This window comes from Thunnus albacares, chromosome 14, assembly GCF_914725855.1.
Source record: "Thunnus albacares chromosome 14, fThuAlb1.1, whole genome shotgun sequence".
NCBI classification, from domain to species: Eukaryota; Metazoa; Chordata; class Actinopteri; order Scombriformes; family Scombridae; genus Thunnus; species Thunnus albacares.
The window spans coordinates 18,503,108-18,524,390 of record NC_058119.1 but is presented as its reverse complement, the minus strand read 5'-3'; the positions used below and the strand labels follow the sequence as shown (position 1 = coordinate 18,524,390).

At 39.8% G+C, this 21,283-nt stretch overlaps 3 protein-coding genes across 6 annotated transcripts; 1 reads left to right on the top strand and 2 right to left on the bottom strand.

Moving 5' to 3' along the window:
* Positions 1-912: 912 nt before the first annotated feature.
* On the bottom strand, positions 913-2,108 carry tex36 (testis expressed 36). Its single transcript, XM_044373345.1, has 4 exons — positions 1,927-2,108; positions 1,694-1,834; positions 1,433-1,507; positions 913-1,338 (listed from the first exon to the last, which is right to left on the bottom strand). The coding sequence occupies exons 1-4, from the start codon at positions 1,975-1,977 to the stop codon at positions 1,003-1,005; spliced, it is 603 nt and encodes a 200-aa protein (XP_044229280.1). The 5' UTR covers positions 1,978-2,108; the 3' UTR covers positions 913-1,002.
* A 437-nt stretch (positions 2,109-2,545) lies between these two features.
* Positions 2,546-5,647, bottom strand: si:ch1073-143l10.2 (uncharacterized protein LOC565165 homolog). Of its 2 annotated transcripts, none has more exons than XM_044372945.1 (6): positions 5,351-5,647; positions 5,201-5,264; positions 5,026-5,110; positions 4,698-4,771; positions 4,179-4,430; positions 2,546-4,054 (listed from the first exon to the last, which is right to left on the bottom strand). In XM_044372945.1, the coding sequence occupies exons 1-6, from the start codon at positions 5,436-5,438 to the stop codon at positions 3,937-3,939; spliced, it is 681 nt and encodes a 226-aa protein (XP_044228880.1). In that variant the 5' UTR covers positions 5,439-5,647; the 3' UTR covers positions 2,546-3,936. The 2 variants fall into 2 exon arrangements, with proteins under 2 accessions (XP_044228880.1, XP_044228881.1); XM_044372946.1 differs by having other exon boundaries at positions 5,026-5,105; positions 5,351-5,442.
* A 1,680-nt stretch (positions 5,648-7,327) lies between these two features.
* edrf1 (erythroid differentiation regulatory factor 1) lies at positions 7,328-20,345 on the top strand. 3 transcript variants are annotated; one of them, XM_044373309.1, is made up of 26 exons: positions 7,328-7,604; positions 7,811-7,969; positions 10,740-10,948; positions 11,710-11,776; positions 11,865-11,990; positions 12,124-12,248; positions 12,351-12,498; positions 12,637-12,747; positions 12,852-12,973; positions 13,275-13,386; positions 13,520-13,667; positions 13,785-13,896; positions 14,351-14,462; positions 14,852-15,136; positions 15,267-15,338; positions 15,452-15,599; positions 15,758-15,949; positions 16,474-16,674; positions 16,923-17,141; positions 17,422-17,648; positions 17,778-17,936; positions 18,197-18,346; positions 18,618-18,771; positions 18,890-19,005; positions 19,138-19,310; positions 19,401-20,345. In XM_044373309.1, the coding sequence occupies exons 2-26, from the start codon at positions 7,871-7,873 to the stop codon at positions 19,561-19,563; spliced, it is 3,750 nt and encodes a 1,249-aa protein (XP_044229244.1). In that variant the 5' UTR covers positions 7,328-7,604; positions 7,811-7,870; the 3' UTR covers positions 19,564-20,345. The 3 variants fall into 3 exon arrangements, with proteins under 3 accessions (XP_044229244.1, XP_044229243.1, XP_044229245.1); XM_044373308.1 differs by having other exon boundaries at positions 7,328-7,653; XM_044373310.1 differs by lacking the exon at positions 7,328-7,604 and having other exon boundaries at positions 7,660-7,969.
* The last annotated feature ends 938 nt before the right edge of the window (positions 20,346-21,283 follow it).

Below are 21,283 nucleotides of genomic sequence, written 5' to 3'. Positions count from 1 at the left end.
TTAATGTACTAATGATGTAGAATAAGTACAACTGACTACACTGAGTGCCTTTGACCATGCTGTTTTGAGAGACCTACTTAACATACAGTTTTGTGCAAAAGTTATAGGTCCTTTAGATGTTTAGATTCTTATCCATTATACAATACCATCAGGGAGGCGTCTGATCAGTCTCAGAATTATTCTGCAGCATGAAAATGATCCCAAACTTACAGCCAGAGTCATAAAGAAGTATTTTCAATGACAAGAAGAACAAGGAGTCCTGCAACAGATTATATGGCCCCCGCAGAGCCCTGATCTCAACATCATGGAGTCAGTCTGGGGTTACATAAACAGACAGAAGCAACTGATACGCCTAAATCCACAGAAGAACTGTGGCGACTTCTCCAAGATGCAGGAATAACTGACCTGCCGAGTAACTTGAAAAACTGTGTATAGCTGTACTGAGGAGAACTGGTGCTATTTTAAAGGCAAAGTGTGGTCACACCAAATATTAATTTGATTTAAGTTTCTTCTGTTTACTGAACTTTGGATGAAGTTAATTTATAAATAAAAACTATTCATGGCATTATTTTTGAAAGCATCCTCACTTTACTTTCAGTGCCTAAAACATTAGCACAGTAATGTATATTTTAATAACATACCTGAAAGAGTATTTGAGTAAAGTTAAATTTAAAGGATGTGCAGATTAATGACAGAAAGGTATGATAAAAACAATCAAATACAACTTAATGTTATCTCAAAATAGCATGTAGCACATAATCGTACACATAGTGCACTTAAACGTAGTCAAGTATATCTTACATTACATTAAGTGGACTGTTGATAGTCATAAGGTTCCCTAATTTCTTTGTCCAGAATACAATGTTTAAAATACTCCACAGAGTTCCCAAAACAAGAGAAAATGCTTTGGATTTTTCTAATTAAATTCTTTATTTGACAGCTGGACCTTCACAAAAGTTCATCTGACCCTCTCTTTAAGCTATGTTCTCTCAATGACGCCACCTAATGCTTTAACGTAGGAGTATTGGAAGATGCTGGGCAGTTGGTAGCTGCCAGCACTTCCAGGGTCTCCGAGAGGTGAGAGTCGTGTCGTCCGAACCACATGAACTGCTCCCCTGCCTGTGCCAAAGCTGCCTCTTCAGACTTTCTCTTGTGGTTGCGTGGGAACCGTCTGGTGTTGGTTGGAACATTAACAGCCTGCTCCACCATGAAGTCAGTCCGGTAGGCCGCGAGGTCCGTCCTGGTGTCTTCAGCACTGCCGTCAGCTCCATCATGGCAGAGGCAGAAGTGGGAGTTGTGCTGTCTGTAGTCATCAAGACACTTTCTGCGTCCCACACCCTAAGAAGTACCAACATGAGAAGATACTGTTACAAGGAGTAATGTGGAAGATGTGAACTTTTCAATGTGCTGTCAGACTTGTCTTCATACTCACTTGAGTGAAAACTGTGATATTGTCTTTAAAGGCACGCTTGTTGTCATGGTCTGAGAATGGATACTCTCTGGACTTCTGTAAAGAAACCCATGGTAGAATTGTATAAAATGAGCAGGTTGTTTCTTTCTTGTGCTTTGATAGGATGCAATTAAATATTTTAAAAGCTTTCAAAGTCATTTGTGACGACTATAATGTGAAAAACAGAAAATGGAAAACTAACAGACATCCCAAGCTTTACATTATCTACACACACACACACACCTGCTGAGTTTTCCATTTAGGATAGCGCTCAAAGTTTAAAGCCTGAGGCAGTGATGATTTAACCTGAGTCAGCATGAGCCCAGTGCTTGTACAAGTCTCTCGATTCCTTGTCTCATTTCTTGGTAAATCTGGATGAGCAAACTGAAAAGAAAATTTAAGGAAAACTACATTACATGGTCAGATTTAAATGTAAAGATTTTTATTTGTATGTGATCAAATAAAGAATTTCTTACCCATTTGCAATCATTGCTCATTGAAAAATAACGCTTTCCTCCTTTAACCATTTTAAGAAAGTTTGAAATTTTGGTCCAGTGAGTTCTCTGAGTAGTTTCACCAATACACCACACACAGAGAGAGACAGGCTAACTTAACAACTAATGCAAACACTGGTGACTATGGTAACATGCTGCAAACAAACAACCTGAAATGTGATCTCAATTTGCCATGGAGACTTGGAACTGGAATTCTGACAGTAAAAGAAAAAAAAAAAAAACTTTAAATATTTGTGAATTATGCAAACCATACAAATAAATCACAAAAAACAAAGTAATCGTTTAATATTAATTTACAACCAATAAATTATCTAAATGTACAATTGTCCTTTTTTTGTTGTTCATGTTAAGACTTGTTAACTAAAAAAATAAATAAATAAGACAGTTTTTGTTCAGATCTGAAGCCAAAGTGGCGTTAAATTGATGAGGCTCCCCAGTGTTGTCATGTGTTTGAAAATTACAATGAGCACAGATTTGTTTGCAGTCAGTAAAGGTGATATCTGATGGATGACACAGTGACAGAGAGGCTACTCAATTAAAAATAAACCACAACAGAATAAATCCCTCAGAGAGCACAAAATTAGCATATAAGTGACTTTATTTTCCACAACACTTGATATAGAAAAAAAACAACACAATTACATATCTTCATCTGGGACAGAGTACATGCAGGTTTTTCCATTTTAATAAGAAATGTTCATGATTCAAAAGTTTATTTTAAAACATGTTAAAAAAGTAATCTTTAAAAGGTCCCAGATTAATACATTTTCAGTTTCCTTTACAAAAGACTACAGCATAGGAATTAAAAATGCTTCATGTTATTTTTTTTGCAAAGAAACACAGTTAAAAGGTGGAATTAACACATAATCATAACTAATACTGAGCCCTGACTGTTTATATGAAATGTACCGACTTTAAAATTCTTTAGTGAGAGGTGTCAGTCAGGACAATGTCCAGATGTGATAAGTTAACTGCAGCGTAATTTGACATTTCTTGTGTAAAGGATGACTTTAATTAAAGCAGTAAACGTAAATTAGGCACTGTAACAAAATCTAAATTAAACAATATATTTGAAGAATATAGTGAATCTTTAAATTTTTTAAATTATAAAAAAAAAACCCAGAGACAAATATGAATAAAAAACAATTTGTCCTAAGAGTCATTCCTTGGTCATTGTTCTGGTGTCACAGGTGGGCAATTAAGTTTTTAAACTTCAAGCGAGGGGAAATGGACTGAGAGGTAATCGTACTGTGAATTGTCGTCTCTGGGATCCCATAAAGTTATTAGACTTTTTCCACAGCTGGGACATGATTGTGTTCTGCGTGTCCCTAGTGGATATCTGTTGTACTATTGATCCCTTTGAAAAAGTAGAACATGACAACAAAGATGAACTAAATGTTTTAAGTTACATACAACATATGTACATCTTCAGTGGGTACCATCTATTCCTTCTATGAAATATTAATTTGAGGTACTTGACAATCAGGTTGAAGCAGCAATAAATGGCTGCCTCCTCATGTGATTAAATGTGAGTTCATAGTCCAGTACCAGTTCCAGTGTATATGGTTTTAGTCTTAAATATTATGTTATAATGACCAGACTGAGGGGGTCGAACCTGAAGGCTGAACCTTGGTATACGGTGCAGTTGATGATCACTTATGCGATTGGCTTCAAGATGTCTTCTGGTATTATTTTCTGCATGCTGAGTTCTTTTATGAAGGCTAAACAGGCTTTGTTGATCATATTATTTCATTATCACATTAAGAAGATGTTTTTGTCTTGATCTCATCAACTACACCTTCTTAATGAAGAAGGCCATGAGGACCGTCTTGATGAAGACTCTTGGTGTCTTGTTGACCTTACTGTCAAGCCTATGAGGATCCATGTTTGCAGCATTGAAGTTCAATAATGGTATCAAATGAAGATGCAGCCATTTGTTTGCACCCACAGTACTCCATTATGCTTTAATATTTAGAAGACTGGTGACGTTTTTGTTGCACCACTCAAAGAGCTGGTCTCTATGGGATCATAACCTTGTGCCATCTCCTTGTGGAGGTGCTTCTTCAACTGTTTGGCTAAACGTTGCCACCTGAAAAAAAGGAGTCATCACTGACAGTTTACAATCTCCAAAATGTGGTGCTTGTGGGTGATTAAAGCAAGTGCATTTTTGAGCTCAATAGGTGATTCAGAGATCACACGTTCACGTCTCTTACCTTTCCTGAGTGTCATTGTACTTGTTCAGTCTGTCTGCCTCCTCCCTCTTCTCCTCCATCCATCGTTGCAAGAGTTCTTCTTTCTCTTTCCAAGCTTGTGCTGCTGCTTCTTTTAGTTCTTTCTGCTCCACATGCAGAGCTGCCAGCTCTTTGCATTGACACTCTATGGTGAACTCATATTCGGAAAGGGTCGCCTTCAGGGTTTTACTCCCTTTAGCCAGAGTAAGTGCCTCTTGGTGGTGACGGGAAACACTGAAACAGACGAGAAATTTAATGATTTATCGTAATTTTGATCACCTTCTGGTGTTACTTCAAACTACTTCATACATTCATCCACCACACACCTTATAGAGTTTGGATTTTAGGTCACAAGGCACTGCTATCTAATAGGTAGATACTGTAAACTGTGACCCAACAACACATAGGCCTACAAGCTAATATTTATTTGTGATTCAGGATTATACTCAGTTTTGTTATGAGAGTGTACTCTGATGGTTTTAGCTCAAAACTAGAGATTACCGTGACTGCCAGTATTGCAGTTCAGCCTCTTTCAAATACAGGACAGTGGTCAAGTCGGAGACAGTCTGAGACAGCTGTGGAGACAAACAGTAGAGGATGGATTGATTGAGGATTGCACTAGATCAAAGGTCACTCTTGCACACATACACACCACTATGTCCTAATTAACACAGCAAGAATATTTTGACAAGAGATACAGTGTTGTTTGAGGTTAAATATTTGTGGTACTGTGTAAACTCTTGTATTGTTTTTTATAACCTGCAATCTCTCCTACAATATGGTGGGAGGCTGATACAAGTTATTTTGTGTCTATTAGTGGATTTCTCACCTTTTCTGCCAGATGTTCACTTTCTCTTAGCTGGAGTTGAAGGAGGCTTGTGTTTTTCCCAGCTTCAACTCCACCTCGCTCTAAACTGAAGTAAAAGGCAGTGTATAGTTTTATGATGCAAAAACCAAGCATTGAACACAGCTTTAAATGTGAAGTGAAATTCTGCTTTTCTGACCTCTTAGTCTGGACATCTTCTAAAATTTGTTTGCGAATTTCAAAACGCTCTTCCAACTGAGACACTGAAAGAAAACAGATTTGTCAGATGCCCTTGGGGTTAGTCAGAGGAGATGCATCATCGTTGCAAAACAGAAAACATTAATCTTACAGCTTGTGAAGACGCCAGCGTATGGGACTTTCTCTCTTTGGTCTCTGTGTTGCAGTTGACCGCGCACGTGATTCTTCCAGCTTCCCATTTTAATACGCACAAATTGTCCCAGCTTCACGGTCCCCAAAAAGTTGATCCTATGTTTTCCAAACACTGTCTTGTTTTTTTTTTGTTTGTTTGTTTTCCTTTGGCGTGGTCGAAGACGGGAGTTGATTGTTAAGGCGTATCAGCAGGAATTAACTGACCGCAGCAAAGTTTCACAGCTCCTCCCTGTTCAGTCAGTCAGCTGCCTGGCATTCCCCTGCAGGAACCCTCCCCTCATATATAATATAATATCATTTAATATAATACAATATACACGGTAGAGAGTAATTTAGTTGCCTATATTTAGTCAAGTAATTAGGTACTTTTAGTATTCTTTTATTTCTTTAGTATTCACTTTTTTGACGAAGTTGATTTGACAGATTAAAATTTCACATGCTGGACATATGGTCACTCATAAACTATTATGATTGTTATATCCAAACAATATCCCGTATAGTAGTTATGCCTAGTTAAAATTAATTTCACTTTAACTTCATTAACTTAACTTTAACTGAGCTGCTACAATCTGCTGCAAAAGGCTGCTTACAAAGTATGAGTATGTATGAGTAATCCTCTCCAATAATCCAACAATGCATCCAGTAATATATGACACTCTCACAATGAATTTTACTATCTTATGAGTAATTTTATTTAGGATAATTTAAGCACTTTTTACTGCTAATTCTTATAAATAAAATTAGTATTAATGCAGTCTTTTTACTTGGAGGTATTACTAGTTTGATTTTTAAAAAATATCTGAATATAATATAATATAATATAATATAATATAATATAATATAATATAATATAATATAATATAATATAATATAATATAATATAATATATGTGGTGGGGAGTAGTTAAGTACATGCTCATGTACTGTACTAAAGTACAATTAGGTACTTTTACTTTATTTGAGTATTCACTTTTCCACAAAATTGATTTGTCACATAGAAATTTCTTATACAAGACATTTGGTCATCTCATGAAGTATTATCAGTTGTTAGATTAAACAACTCAAACAATAGCCCATATATAGTAGCTAAAATTAAGTTAAGTTAAGTTAAATTAAATTTAACTTGAACTATTTTAACTTAACTGAACTGCTACAGTATTAATATGCTGCTTACAAAGTTATGAGTAATCCACTGCAATAAAACATCCAGTACTATATAACACTATTTTATGAGTACTTTTACTTTGGATACTCTGAATTCTTACACATCTGTTCTTTAGTTTTAGTTTACTTGCAACAGAGTATTCTTTTTTCACTCATTGTCGTTCATCATATCATATCATATAATACCACATAAAATAATATCCTATAATCCAAATGAAATAGCTGAGTTTAACTAAGCACAAACAACACATATATCAATAGGTATTAGTCACTGAAGGAAAAAGTTTTACCAAGCCCCAGAACAAAATATAAATGGCACAAAACATTGATATTTTGATGCCATTAGGCTTCAAAATACATTAATAGGTAACATATTAAACTGAACAATTTAAACTATAGTGGACACAAAACAGTTGATACAAACATCTCAGAAAAAACTACACACACAGAACAGCAGAATGTGCTCAACTTTTCTAGAAAAAAGGACGTGTCTAGATGGTAACCCTAGATTCGCTGAGATCTCGCGAGATATACACGTGTTGTGCCATCGTTGTACGCGTTATACAAAACAATTATGTTTTATGATGTGACAACGCCGTGGTGAAGGTCTAGTTAGGTTTAGACACAAAAAACACTTGGTGAGGGTTAGGGAAAGACCATAATTTGGGTTACAATGATCACTCTCGCGAGATCTTTCGCTAATCTAGGGTTACCATCAAGACACAACCTAGAAAAAAGGACCTGTCAGCTCTGAAAGTACTTCCGGTTCATAATTTTTTTTTCTCAGTAAATCGCTTTAGCTGAAATATTTTGTTGTAACTTTTGCTAATATTCTATGATATAATGATATATGTGTGTTTGTAAAGGCTGTCGTATACATTTTTCTAAAATGTGTAGTTATTTCGAGCGCCTAAATAAGAAAGAAGACGAGCTTTGGACGTTGTTTTACCCTGACAACAGGAAGTTGTTGTTGGCTCACTGCTCGCACTAACGTGTGCCCTGACAACAACAGACAGGCTGACTGCTGATCAGGCTTATTTAATTAAACATGTAAGGACTACATGTTATTAAGACTGACAAAGTAACGGCAGCCGCTCATGTGAGTGTCGTTCAACTTTAACCGATAACCATGTTGTGTAACTACACTTTTTTGTGTGAAGGAGCTAGCGTGCTAAGCTAGCCAACTAGAGACACTTCTAACTTTATCGGCATAAATTGACGTATCTCGCTTGCTAACTTGGTGTATATATTGCCAGGTTGTCTAGTCGTTAAGAGGTCACCCATGTCTGCTGGATTGTAACAGTCGTGTGTCCAGTATGAGCGCATCAGCTGCGGACAGAGAGCCTGGGATCCCCTTGGATAATGCAAAGGAGGAAATCAGTGAGCCCATCTGCACAGGAGAGAGCAGCAAGCATGTAAGTAGACAGAAGATGGATTGATAGATGGACTTAATTGATCCCAAATTGGGAAATTCTTGTGTTACAGCAGCAGGTTATCCAGACGTTGCACGGGAACTTTCAATATACATATCAACACTAGAAGAGAGAAATGTATATCTATAGGAAAAGAAACACAACATACACTATAAATATAAACATAGGACAACATACTACATACATTAGACAAGTGTGCAAAGTTGTGGAAGTTTTAGACATGCAATGAGGTAGAGTAGGAGTATGAAGATGTGCAAATTAACCATGAGCAAAGTTATTGAAAGAGCAAAACAGTGTAGTTTGGTTGAGACAGAAACTATAAAGCTGTTAAACAGAGGTGAGGTGTTGTGGAGAGTAATTGCTTTGGGCAGGAAAGATTTCCTGTATCTGTCCTTGTGACAGTGAAGCTGAACTAGGCTGTTACAGAAAGTGCTCCACTGTCTGTCCAGTAGGCGGTGGAGAGGGTGGTCAATATTATCCATAATAGATAACAGTTTGTTCAGCGTCCTCCTGTCCACCACAACTTCAGAGGTGTCTGGTTTGCAGCCAATTATGGAGCCGGCCTTCTTACTCAGTTTGTCTGTTGGTGTCACCGTCTCCAATACTGCTCCCCCAGCAGACTACAGTGAATTACAGTGCATTGGCAACAACAGACTGGTGGAAGATTTCCAACATCTTGTTGCACGCATTAAAGGATCTCAGCTTCCTCAGGAAATGGAGTCTGCTCATCCCCTTCCTATATACGGCCTCGATGTTGGTCTTCCAGTTCAGTCTGCTCTCAATGTGGACACCCAGGTACTTGTAGTCCTCCACCTGGTCACCATCCTCTCCCAGAGTACACAGGGGTTGTATAGACGTCCTCTTCCTTCTGAAGTCGATCACCATCTCCCTGGTCTTGGTCATGTTCAGGAGCAGAGGGTTTCATCCAGACCATTCCACAAAATCGTCTACCGGTGCTCTGTACTCCTCCTCCCGCCCGTCACTTATACACCCAACCATTACAGAGTTGTCAGAGAAGTTCTGCAAGTGGCATGACCTGGAGTTGTATTGAAAGTCTGAGGTCTACAAAGTGAAAAGGAAGGGAGACAGTGCAGTCCCCTATGGAGCATCTGTACAGAGACAGAGCACTGCCCGGTCAGACAAACCCCAAACTGCAGTCTGCCTGTCAGGTTGTCGGTGATCCAGGAGATGGTGGACATGTCTACCTTCATCTCTTGCAGCTTCTCTCTCAGTAGCAGTGGCTGGATGGTGTTGAATGCACTGGAGAAATCAAAGAATGTGATTCTCACAGTGCAACCAGTTCCATCCAGGTGCAAGTGAGCTTGCTGCAGCAGGCAGATGATGGCATCATCCACTCTCATATGAGGTTGGTAGGCAAACTGCAGAGGGTTCAGTGATGATTTCATCTGTGGTCTAAGGTGGGCCAAGACCAGCCTCTCACCTTCACCCGCCTTCATCACATGAGATGTGAGGGCAACTGGTCGATAGTCGCTGAAGCCAGATGGTGTTGTCTTCTTGGAAACAGGAACCAGGCAGGATGTCCTCCACAGCACTGGTATCTTCTCCTGGTAAAGGCTCAGGTTGAAGAGGTGTCGCAGAATAGCAGATAGCTAGCTGGCGCAGGTCCTCAGAACCCTGGGGCTGATACCGTCAGGGCCCGCAGCTTTGCCTCTCTGGAGTCTCTCCAGCTGTCTCCTAACCTGGCCAGGTTTGGGACCAAGGAGCTCATCAAGGAAGATTAAGGGGGGAAGGGTTAAAGCATTGTGGGCATTGTGGAGGTCTGGGTGTGCGGTGGTTTCGTGGAGGAGACAGCTGAGGGCTGTGAACTTAAGTCTTTTTAATGTCAAAGTCCCTCTTTTTGTAACTATGTTTCCACCACAGCTCAACAGGGAAACACTGTCAGAGGAAACACAGGGGGAATTTTATGCTAAAAAAATTGTAAATGTGGCAGATATCCACTTGATATGACTCAGACTGCTCAATGCTGAAGCCTCATATAAGCTCCAGATAAACTTTTAAAGAGGACATTGTAGAAAGGGAGCTTTCCATTTCTTTTTTGATTATGAAGCAGGTCTAGGTGCTATATAAATAGCCTACTGTACTGCGAAAGTATCAAAATGCTCAGTCCACTGAGAAATGTACACAGCCCATATTCAGAAACTGTGCCTTTAAACAAGCTGTTTGGACTTCTGTAACGTTGTGATGTTTCAACTATACTCTCAGTGTTTCCCCCACCATTGCTTATGGGACTCCCCGCCCCTCCTGAAAGAAACAAAATATGTTAATTTATGGTATTTACCTCATTTATGTGCCCTCGTTTCTTTTCAGCTCAGTGTGAGAGTCTACTGCGTTTTGCTGTTATTTATGGTCTCACTAGTTTCTCTACTCTGCTCTCTGTGTTTCACCGACCGTTACCTGTGGCTGGCTTGGGCGTGCGTCACATCAAATAGACCATGAAAATGAAAATATTAAACTGGGAAAGGGGCATAATATGACCTCTTTAAATGCATTTTTGTGGATTTTGGCCTCCATCACTTACATTGAAAACACATTTCAAGCGGATCTTTTAATAGCCAGTATGAACAGGAGGAATAATAACAGTAGAAAAACCTCTTTCAGTGTCCACATGGGTACCTGACTGTTGTTTTAAGACAGACTTGAAAAATTGGAAACCTATACTTTAAATATGACCCTCAATCAATACTTCCTGGTTATACTCACTAATTTGGCACTTTGTTTTGTTATTTTGTAGGACTCGGCCTTATGTTCAGGCAACAGTGAAATAAAGAGCCGTGCTGTGGTCAAATACTCTGCCGCCCCACCTCCGACCAGCTATGCTTTGCTGCAGGAGAAGACAGACCTGAAGCTGCCTCCTGCCAACTGGCTGAGAGAAAACCCCCAGCTGGGCAGTGCTGGCACCACAGTGTTAGGGTCCAGCAGCAAAAGCAAGCCTTTTTCCAGGTACAACAAAGTTTGTAAATTACTGTTACAGCTACTGGTTCATATAGCTCTCGTGAAACTGTCAGCAAAATATGTTGATCTCTGTAGGGAAGTTCAGTTTTTTAGTTCTTTAGCCACCCTTCCTGACCCATGGTGGTGGGCCCAAATTCAAAACATAATGGTCTAAAAGTATCCTTCACATATTGTATAAATTTGATGACATCTAGTATGATATGTATTACCAAAATATAATCTGCAAAACCATATTTACCGATAATACCAACCAGTGATTGTAATTGAAAGACTGTTGGTCGGGATAAAAAAAGACATATGAAAACGTCACCTTGGGCTAACTGTTGATATGAACCTGTGGAGTAGTGTTTAAAATTATTTAAACCTGAAGGCATTGTGCTCTCGGCTCTGCTTAATTGCTGGAAACCTGTCGGGCAGATGGCCTCTGTTGTTGGTTGGAAGAGAATTAATAAAGACTGATTAGTACTTAACTGGTGTTAGGAACAGTGTGTAATGTCAAACCACAGGCATCCTGCCCTGTTTCATTGATATTACAGAACTACATGTGTCACAGAATTATGTATAATACAGTAGCATATGTACATATAAGATGCATTTATATTGGAGTTTTCAGCAGGTACATCACAGATACTGATTCATCAGCAGAAATCATTTCTTTGCCAGTGAATATTAATAAACCAGTTTGACCCTAATCCATGTCATAAAATCAAATACTCTTCAATGATTAAGTGCCTTTTCTTCTTTTTTAGTTTTGGGATGGCCTATGACTTCATTGATTGCATTGGGGATGATGTTGACGTGGTATCAGACTCAGAGGTTTGTGCATCTGTTGCAAGGCAAACATTTCAACAATCTTTGTTTCTGAAACATGCACAACATTACCACTGTATTCTGTCCCATTCAGAACATCAAGAAGCTTTTGAAAATTCCTTACAGCAAGTCCCATGTCAGTATGGCTGTTCACCGCGTGGGTCGGACACTGCTTTTGGATGAGCTGGACATTCAGGAGCTCTTCATGAGATCCTCTCAGGTACAACAGGATTTTTTTGAGACTTTTTCAAACCAAGGACAGTTCTAGATATTCCTTTATGAGGGAACTGTGCTATGATTCAAGTATGAGGTATAATTGGGTGTATGCTTTCCGCTGTGTGTGTGTGTTATAGACGGGAGATTGGACGTGGCTAAAAGAGTTTTACCAGCGGCTCATAGATCAGAAGTGGCAGAGGAAAAAGAAGAGTAAAGAGCACTGGTATCAGAAAGCAATTCTGTCAAAGTTCCTCTACTACAGGTGAGTTCTTGGTAGCACTCAAATGATCAAAAACACATTTACTTCATTTTAAGGTGCATCTTTTTCAGTCTTATTCCATTACAACTTCTGTGTTTCCCGCAGTATAAATGGTGATGGGGCTGCAGAGCCTGTACCAGACGACCTGAACGAAGGAGAGAAGGAGAATGAGGCAGAAGAGTTCAGCTCTTCATGGCCCACCGCCTTCACCAGCACACCCTCTGACACAGAAGAGTCAGCTGCTACTAAACAGGTAGCTTAGCTATCAGACAGGACAGGCACACCTGAGAAGGAATTAAGAGGGAATTGTTGCTTTTGTCTCGGCTAGGAATGAATCATTTTTGTCATATTCTCAGCTTTTTTTAAAATTAAAACACTGATCTTTGTGCAGGATGTGCAGGAAAGTGTTTCTGTGGACAGTCAGTTTGCTTTGGGCCAGGTGACATCTGTACCCAAAGAACAAAACCTCCCAACACTCTTCAACGAAGGGGAGAACAGTCAGGTAACATAAACTTTTACCCTGCCAAAATGGACTACAGTTGGTAGCTTATGTCTAATGTTATATTTAAATACACTGATATACTTTGATGTCACTTTTGTTGACAGGGTTTAAGAAACGACTTTGTGCGAAACATCATGTGGACATTTGAGGATATCCACATGTTGGTTGGGTCCAACATGCCTATTTTCGGAGGTGGTCGCTATCCTGCCGTCAGTCTTAGACTCAGGTTGGAGTTTTAAACCATTTTCTCCCATCCAGGGTCTGACATTAACACCCACTAAGTGGAAAATGATGCTATTGCAATGGCTTGGGCAATGGTAGGGGAACATACAGTATTTGTATAGAATGTTCACAGTGTTTATAAGTGGTAAAAAAAAGTAGCAGGTAAGTTTTTATTTTAGTTTATCTGACCTCAGGAGGTGGACGGGAAAGTTCATTCCGAATTCCACATTGGTTCCACTACATTATTCTTGTTTAATCTAACGTAGAGTTCCCTGATTTTCTTTCTTTCTTTGTGTGTTTTTCAGGGACAACAATAAACCAATCAACATCCTGACAGGTATCGACTACTGGCTCGACAATCTGATGTGCAATGTTCCAGAACTTGTCATGTGCTTTCACGTCAATGGCATTGTTCAGGTAAATTACTGTTTGCTTTTGGCCAGTATTGCATTAAGAATCATGCTCTATTAAATGTTTGCCTATAAATCATTTTCATAAACTCATTTTCATCCTTAGTGTGTTCAACATGTAGTGATTTCCTTCATTGCAGAAATACGAGATGATAAAAACAGAGGACATTCCTCATCTGGAGAACTCCACTTTCTCCACAAGGGTGGTGAAAGATATCGCACAAAACATCCTTTCCTTCCTCAAGTCCAACTGCACCAAAGAGGGTCACACCTACTGGCTTTTTAAAGGTGGGAGATGAGTGAGCATGAATTCTTAAAAGTCTCAGACTTGTTAACTTACATGAGCGCCATGTTCGTCATCAAGTCTTCTCATGTTTGTTTGTTTGTTTTTTATTGAATCCTCAGCTAGCGGAAGTGACTTTGTGAAGCTTTATGATCTCACCACTCTGTGTGAGGAGGCTGAAGAAGAGAAATGTCAGAATCCTTTCACACTTCCTGTGGCTGTGCTACTTTATAAGTAGGTATCTGGGAGACAGATGCAGAGGACAGCAGTTAAAGGATTTCTGTAGTTGGGAAAACTGTGGGAAAGGCATTAAATTTGATTCCAAGGCTGAAATAAATTTAGAAAAATGTCTTCATATCCAAAAAAGCTTGGGACATGTCATTGAAATTTTATTTAATATTTTACAATATGTATTTTTTTATTTGCTAACAATATTTGTTGTCAGTTTAAGTAAAAATAGTAGAAGGCCTTAAGAGTCAAATTAACTATTTAAACATAATTATGTTTTTGAATTAAATAATTATGAAAATAATGAAATGTTAAGAGATTCAGTTGGCCTTTTTCAGCTCTGCCTTTTTTGTATAAAATATAGTTTGTAAATGATTTATGGTCAAATCGGACATAATTAGCAATAAAAATGGTGAAAAACTGTAATAACTTCCCGTCCGTTTTCTGTTTTGTGATGCAGAGTGGCCAGCAACTTGATGCTGAAGGCGAGGCAAAACAGAAAGCACTATGGCACGATCAGAACTCTGCTCTTAAACTGTGTCAAACTTCTGGATCAGGAGAGGCATCCTCAGGTAAGCAGAAACTGCAAATTTCAGCCACATTTCAATGTCACACAGTTAGATAGAGGTGGGAAAGACTTGGAAAGAGAGGAAGACATGTGCCTTTCAGAGATGTGGACTAGATTCAAACCCACACACACCCTGAAATTTAAAGGACGACCTACCAGAATTCTTCATTGGTAGTGATTCAGTGCATCAAGGACCCAATTAGTCATCATAGGTCCTGTTAGTTCAGTCTTTGATGTTCACATTGTGCTCAGGCTAAATGTTTGCAAATGTTTCCATATAGGAGTAGTATTTATATCCTATATTCAGACAGCGGGGGGATCTGAGAATGCCATAGTTTAGATTTGATTGAATCTGACTCCGGTCCTGATCTCCTCCGTCTCCTGTCTGTTCAGATCATCGCCTCGGCCGCTTACATGCTGTCAGAGCTGTTCCAGCTCGATGAACCTCTGGAAGAAGATGGAGGGGAGTCGCTCCGGGCCGGTGGCTCAGAGGACAGCTACAGCGACGAAGACAGGGAGGAAGAGGAGGAGGAGGAGGAGCTGACAGAGGACAGCGATGATAACGGTTCCTACAGTAACTGCTCCACCCCACAGGATGACAGTAAAGCTGTGGCTGTGATCCGCTCCGTAGGGGAGCTGTCTGTCCCTGAGAAGTACAAATCCACTCACCTGATCAGAGTGAGTGACTCTGTAAATGTTTTTCCTGCCTTCTCGTCTAGACAGACGGAAGGGGAAAGAGTGGAGTATACAGATAAATATGTTGCGTGTAAACATAAAAAGAAAATCTTCCCTTTTTTCGTCCCTGCAGCCAAGTTGTGCTTTCCCCATTTCTCAAGACAAGGAGGAAAGATGCAGACACGTACTGAGCTACGTACTAAAGGCGAGTGTCTGCATGATATTTATGTTTTGTGTACATATAATGCTAATAATGCGATGTCTTCCGATAAATTTGTCATATAAAGTATTAATAAATGGCTGTAATAAACTGCACAGGGGCTGAAGGCGGTGGATGGCAGCATTAAGAAGGAGAGTGATCTCCCAGCTGCAGATCCTAACACACCCATTCCTCTTAAATATGAGGACAGAAATGAAGTCGGCGGCTGCGCTGCTGAGAAAGGCATCTCTCTTCTCCTTGAACGAGGTCAGTCCTCCTTTTATACTGTAGGATGTTTGATATATTGTAATATTGCGCAGTAAAACATGATGTTTTTCATATCAAATACACAAATTGGTGCCCAGATGACTTCGCTATCAGGTCATTCCTCATCTTATTTACAAACTCTCATTTGTCTCTCTCAGTTGGGCCTTTGCAGGCAGATCAGAAGCACCCGACACGGTCAGGGATGATACCCGGCTCGTGGCAGCACCGTATGAAGCTGCAGCTCTTTCTCAAGGCCTCCAAGGCCTACTTCGTCCTGTCTGATGCAGCCACGAACTTGCTGAAGTACGGCCGAGCCTTACGCTACATCAAGTTATCTCTGCAGTGCTACGGTAAGGTTATTTACTTCTTCAATACACCAGAAACATTTGGAAATGTAGCTATAGTTGTTGTTTTTCAGTATTTTCATGATTCATTTGTGTAACTGTGGTTGACATTTGGCTTTATTGTTGTGGGAATTTTTAGTTGTTCCACAAGCCTAAATTTTCATAGTGTTTTATCAGAGTCAGAATCTGTTTACTAGCCAAGCATGTAAACATACAAAGAACATCTTGGCATTTGCGCCGACAAACGCAATGTAGAAGAATAAATGGCTGTGAATAAACTGTTATTTATTCATGAATCAAATCAGAATTTATCAGAATGGAACAAACTGTGATTTTATAAAAACATCAAATTGCACCTGAAACTGTTTCAAAACTTCTATTAAACACCAACCTTTGGCCACTTAAATATTCATTTGAAATGAATGCATAATCAAAAAATCCTAATTCATCCTGCTACTAAACCGTTACATCAACATTTTTGTGGTACAATATAATACCTGAACATTTTGTTTCTTCCTTTGTTTTCTCAGATGCCTATTGTTCAGTCAGCGGCACACTGCACCCGCAGGTGCTGCTGTTTCATAGCCAGTGCCTGTCTTTGTGTGGGGACATCCAGCTGATGTTGGCCCAGAATGCCAACAACAGAGCAGCTTACCTAGAGGAATACAGCTACCAAACCAAAGAGGACCAAGAGATCCTGCATAGCCTGCACAGAGAGAGCAGCTGCCAGGGTCAGTCACTGAGGAGAGACAAAGCAGTCATACAAATCTTGAATATATGCCGGTATATATGAATATATACCGGCTGACTCTCTTGCCTAATGTATTGAAATTAAGGGTTTTGGTAAACACTTAAAGGCCTGATCCATACTTGGTGTACAGTGCTGTTTTATCCATTTAAGTTTCTCCTATAATTTCTTGTATAATTTGAGGTTGTTATGTTCAATTGTTGATCACTTCTGTCCTTTTAATCTCTCTAGCCTTCAACATGGCTACAGACCTGGCTATGGACCCGGAGTACCAGCTGTTTGTTAGCTGTAAGTGCTATGAGGCGGTGTATGAACTGCTAGTCTCTGAAGCTTTGAAAGATGATTCCTCAGATCAGCTGGCTCAGGTGCTCAAAAGGCTGGGAAACATCCGCAACGAGATGGGAGTCTTTTATATGAACCAAGCTGCAGCCATGCAGACTGAGAAAGAAGGTATGTTGAATAAATGGACAGTAGTTTGAACAGTGTGGTTGTACGGAATATAGTTCAATATAGTTATTTTCTTTAACTTATAGATGCACCCTTCTGAATATGTGCAATCTAACAGATTTATGCACTTTATATAATTCGATTTCTGTGCACCTGGATCAGACAAAATAATAAAAAGAGACTTAATAAAATTGTATTACTCCATTTTGCTTATATAATTGTTTTACCTGCCTTTCTGTCTTTGTTACTGCTTCCAACTGGCGTTCTCCCTCTACCCCTCTAGTGAAGAAATCAGTGTCCATAGCAGAGCAGGAGATGTGGAAAAAGAGTTTTGCTTTCTTTGAGAAAGGCATGAAGGACTTTGAAGCCATCAGGGACAACACAAACACAGCGTTGCTGCTGTGTAACACTGGCAGGCTGATGAGAATCTGTGCTCAGGCTCACTGCGCCGTCTCTGCCGACCAGAGCAGAGGGGAGTTTTCGCCTGAAGAAGCGCTCTACTATAATAAGGTGCCGCTTCACACTGGATCAATGCCAAATTATTTGTTTCCTTTGCAGTCTTAATGATCTCTACCTTTTTTATCCTAAATCAAGACCCTTCCCTACCATGCTCTTATTTAATACATCGTTTTACCCCAGGCCATAGACTACTACCTGCGGGCGATGAAGTCACTGGCAAGCAGAGAGAACCACCCAGCAGTGTGGGACAGTGTAAACTGGGAGTTGTCCACTACCTATTTCACCCTGGCTACACTTCTGCAGGACTACGCCCCGCTGTCCAGGAAGGCCCAGGAGCAGGTTGGATTGAACACTTTTGTTTCACATAAAACTGAACAAATATTCTAAAATTAAGTTTTTACCCATTTTGATAACCTTTGGATTTATTTCCCAGTGACTGGCATATTTTCATGCCGTGTAGCAACCTTCATATCCTGAAAAAGTCCACATATTGAGAAAATCTGAAGATCACCGATGATATGCATACTTCATCCAAAATGCAATCATAGTGAATACATATGGGTGCACTATCAGCCATCTCCCTGTGTGTTTTTCCCCAGATTGAACGGGAGGTGACTGAGGCTATGATGAAATCCCTGAAGTACTGTGATCTGCAGACGGAATCAGCTCGCCAGCCCCTCTACCAGTACAGAGCCGCCACCATCCACCACCGCCTGGCCTCTATGTACCACAGCTGCTTTCGCAACCAGGTGGGGAAACATGTAAAACTACACAATGATTAAAAGAAAATCAATATCTTTATTCTGGATATCTGTTTGTTTTTGATGTTAATAAATCAGAAATGTCTTAGCTCATCCTTTAGTCATTGACTTTTTCATTTGTGTCAAAAGACAAATGTGTTTACTTTCTGTGAGGGAAAAAGAACAAGGAACAGTGGTGATTGGATGTCTGTATTTCATGCTTCAGTGATACAATATACACTGAAGGATGTCTGTGTTTCTGGCTCTAATTGTGTGACAGGTGGGGGATGAACACTTGAGGAAGCAGCATCGGAGCCTGGCAGAGCTTCACTACAGCAAGGCTGTTTGTTTATTCCTCAGCCTCAAAGATGCACCCTGCGAGCTGCTCCGCACGCTGCTGGAGAGGGTGGCCTTTGCTGAGTTTACCATGGCTGGTGAGTAGCCATTCAATGTGACGAATGATGTCAGTTGGTTTTGTCAGAACAGAGGGATTGAATTGGAGAACATTTCCATCCACAGCCTCTAGTAATGTTTCATTCTGTGTTTCCACAGGTCAGAGCAGCAACGCCGCTAAGCTGAAGAGCCTGACTGGAGCTCTAGAGGTCATGACGGAGACTCGCTTTGCTTTCCAACTCATTCATAAAGAGCTGCTGGAGGAGCAGATGGAGGTACATTTTAGAGTAGCAGTCAGGACATGTTCTCCCATGCTTACTCAGCTTTACAAAGCTTTGTTTTGTTACCTTTTCTTGATCACACACCATAACCTCCACCATCTCTTCCTTTCACCTAATGATCTGTAGCTGAGTGAAGCGGACCCCGCTGAATCTGAAGGGTCTCCTGATGTGGCCACTTGTCCCAACTCAGGACTGAACCTCCAGGAGGTGATGAAGTTAATTGGCGTGTTTGAGCCAAGTTTCTCCTTCCTGCTGCTGCAGCTGATCAAGCTGATGACGACCATGAAACGTAAACCAAGGTGAGCAAGATTCTAAATCCCTTACGGTGCATATGCATCTAAAATCCTTTAAACTCTCACAACTCAGCAACTCATCTGTTTTCATTATAGCAATAAGGACGAGGAGCTGCTGAAAACCTATAAGAACGTGTACTCCAAGCTGCTGCGTGCCGAGAAAAACGCACTACTCCTCAGCCGCGTCGAGCTCTACGTGGAGCTTCTGCAGCAGCTGACGCCACAAGCTGGGGGTGACAACACCGGTACGCCATCATGACATAAACATAAACAAGGAAGACCCTCAAGACTTTGACTCTGCTTTCTTCACCTCCAAACCCATCCTGAGGAAGACTTGGAATACTTGACCTAACCGTCTTCTCAAAAAAAATACTCCAAAAGAAAACAAATATTTATAGACACCATTATTAACATGCTCAGGCAACACTGTCCAACTCTGAATGACAGCTTCAAAGCTAATTTCACCTCCTGCGCCTTTAAAACGAATTCATCTTTTTTCTAACATTTGCATCACAGGTTTTGAATTGTACATTTTTGTGAAAAGAGTTGTAAATTCAGAAGATATTCTTTAATTTTCTTATCGCTTAAGCAGTGTTTGGTCATGTTTAGAGCTCCTACATGTAGGATTTGTTGACGACTATACCAAACATCACCTGGATTGTCTCATGTCTTACGAACAAAAACCTATGCCATGAGAAAAACTTCAGACGCTATAATAACATATAACTTCTACAAACAGGAGTTTAAAAGGAGATAAATCATTTAGTCTGTCTAGATGATTTAATTTTAATATAATTGGTGTTTTTGATATTCAGTAATACCAATAATGCTGTGAATAAAATGGATTGAAGTGCGATTGAAGGCTGACAAGTTGACATAAGCTCAAACACGTCATTTGCTTTTCAAAAACAACTGTGTGCAATAGTTTGGCAACATTCAATGCAAACTCTGAGGCTAGTTTGTGCACATTTCTGTGTGTAAATGTGAGTTTGTATCAGCATGGTTTGCTGTGACATGAAAATAAAGTTTTTCTAAATTTTACGCACTAAATTTATTTCTACAGCAGTTTTTTTTAAATGTAGTGTGACCTTCTTTTCTTTTCTAAGGTGATTTTGGATTAGGATGGCTTGATAGATACTTGGCAAAAAGATGCAAAAGCAGCAGAAGAGCTCAGTTCGAGAACAGTAACCAGACATTTTTACAGTCATGTTGGGCATTTTACTGCTGTTAAGGTGGACATTTTTAACGTCACATCAGCCATTTTACTGCTGTTAAACCGGACATTTTTACCGTCACTTCAGGCATTTTACTGCTGTTAAAGTGGACGGTTTTACCATCATGTCGGGACATTTTAACCGGACATTTTAATGGCGTTAAACTGGACATTTTTACCGTCACGTCTGGACATTTTTCCTCCATTTTACTGATCACTTTAACCCAAACCATGATCTTTTCCTAACCCTAACCAAGTGTTTTTCTTTTGCCTGAGCTGACCCATTTTAACCAAAACCGTGATCTAAACCTAACCAAATGCGTTAAATGACACACAAAAAGCTTAAAATGCGTAGACATGACATACGAAATGTCCTTAAAGTGGTATGCGATATATACGCCATCCCATAAGATCATGTCGATCTCCAAGATGTGGAAAGGAACTAAGTACATTTACTCAGGTACTCTGTTTAAGTACAATTTTGAAGTACTACTGGAATATTTGCATTTTATGCTACTTTAGAGTTCTCCACTACTGTACATTTATTTTACCTCTATAGTTAGATTTTAAATTAAAAAAAAGACATGATAAGCTTTTAAAATTCAATGTATTGTAGATTAAAACAGTGACTCCCATCCGATTTTGCTTGTGACCCTCCTCATCTCAGTTTTCAAATGTCTGAGTTGTTACAGTAGCAGAGCCACCAGATGGTTTCATTCAAATAACTGTTCAATGCCCCAAAGAGTAAAATTATCCAATATTTCAC

Excerpts from the sequence above, each read along its gene's own strand:
- tex36 (XM_044373345.1), bottom strand. The coding sequence starts at position 1,977 with ATGGTTAAAGGAGGAAAGCGTTATTTTTCAATGAGCAATGATTGCAAA. Across the intron at positions 1,835-1,926 it reads TGAGCAATGATTGCAAATGG|TTTGCTCATCCAGATTTACC; the intron begins GTAAGAAATTCT and ends TTTTCTTTTCAG. Across the intron at positions 1,339-1,432 it reads ATATCACAGTTTTCACTCAA|GGTGTGGGACGCAGAAAGTG; the intron begins GTGAGTATGAAG and ends GGTACTTCTTAG.
- si:ch1073-143l10.2 (XM_044372945.1), bottom strand. The coding sequence starts at position 5,438 with ATGGGAAGCTGGAAGAATCACGTGCGCGGTCAACTGCAACACAGAGAC. Across the intron at positions 5,265-5,350 it reads CGCTGGCGTCTTCACAAGCT|TGTCTCAGTTGGAAGAGCGT; the intron begins GTAAGATTAATG and ends GTTTTCTTTCAG. Across the intron at positions 5,111-5,200 it reads GAAGATGTCCAGACTAAGAG|TTTAGAGCGAGGTGGAGTTG; the intron begins GTCAGAAAAGCA and ends CTTTTACTTCAG.
- edrf1 (XM_044373309.1), top strand. The coding sequence starts at position 7,871 with ATGAGCGCATCAGCTGCGGACAGAGAGCCTGGGATCCCCTTGGATAAT. Across the intron at positions 11,991-12,123 it reads TCTTCATGAGATCCTCTCAG|ACGGGAGATTGGACGTGGCT; the intron begins GTACAACAGGAT and ends TGTGTGTTATAG. Across the intron at positions 17,649-17,777 it reads AAGCGCTCTACTATAATAAG|GCCATAGACTACTACCTGCG; the intron begins GTGCCGCTTCAC and ends GTTTTACCCCAG.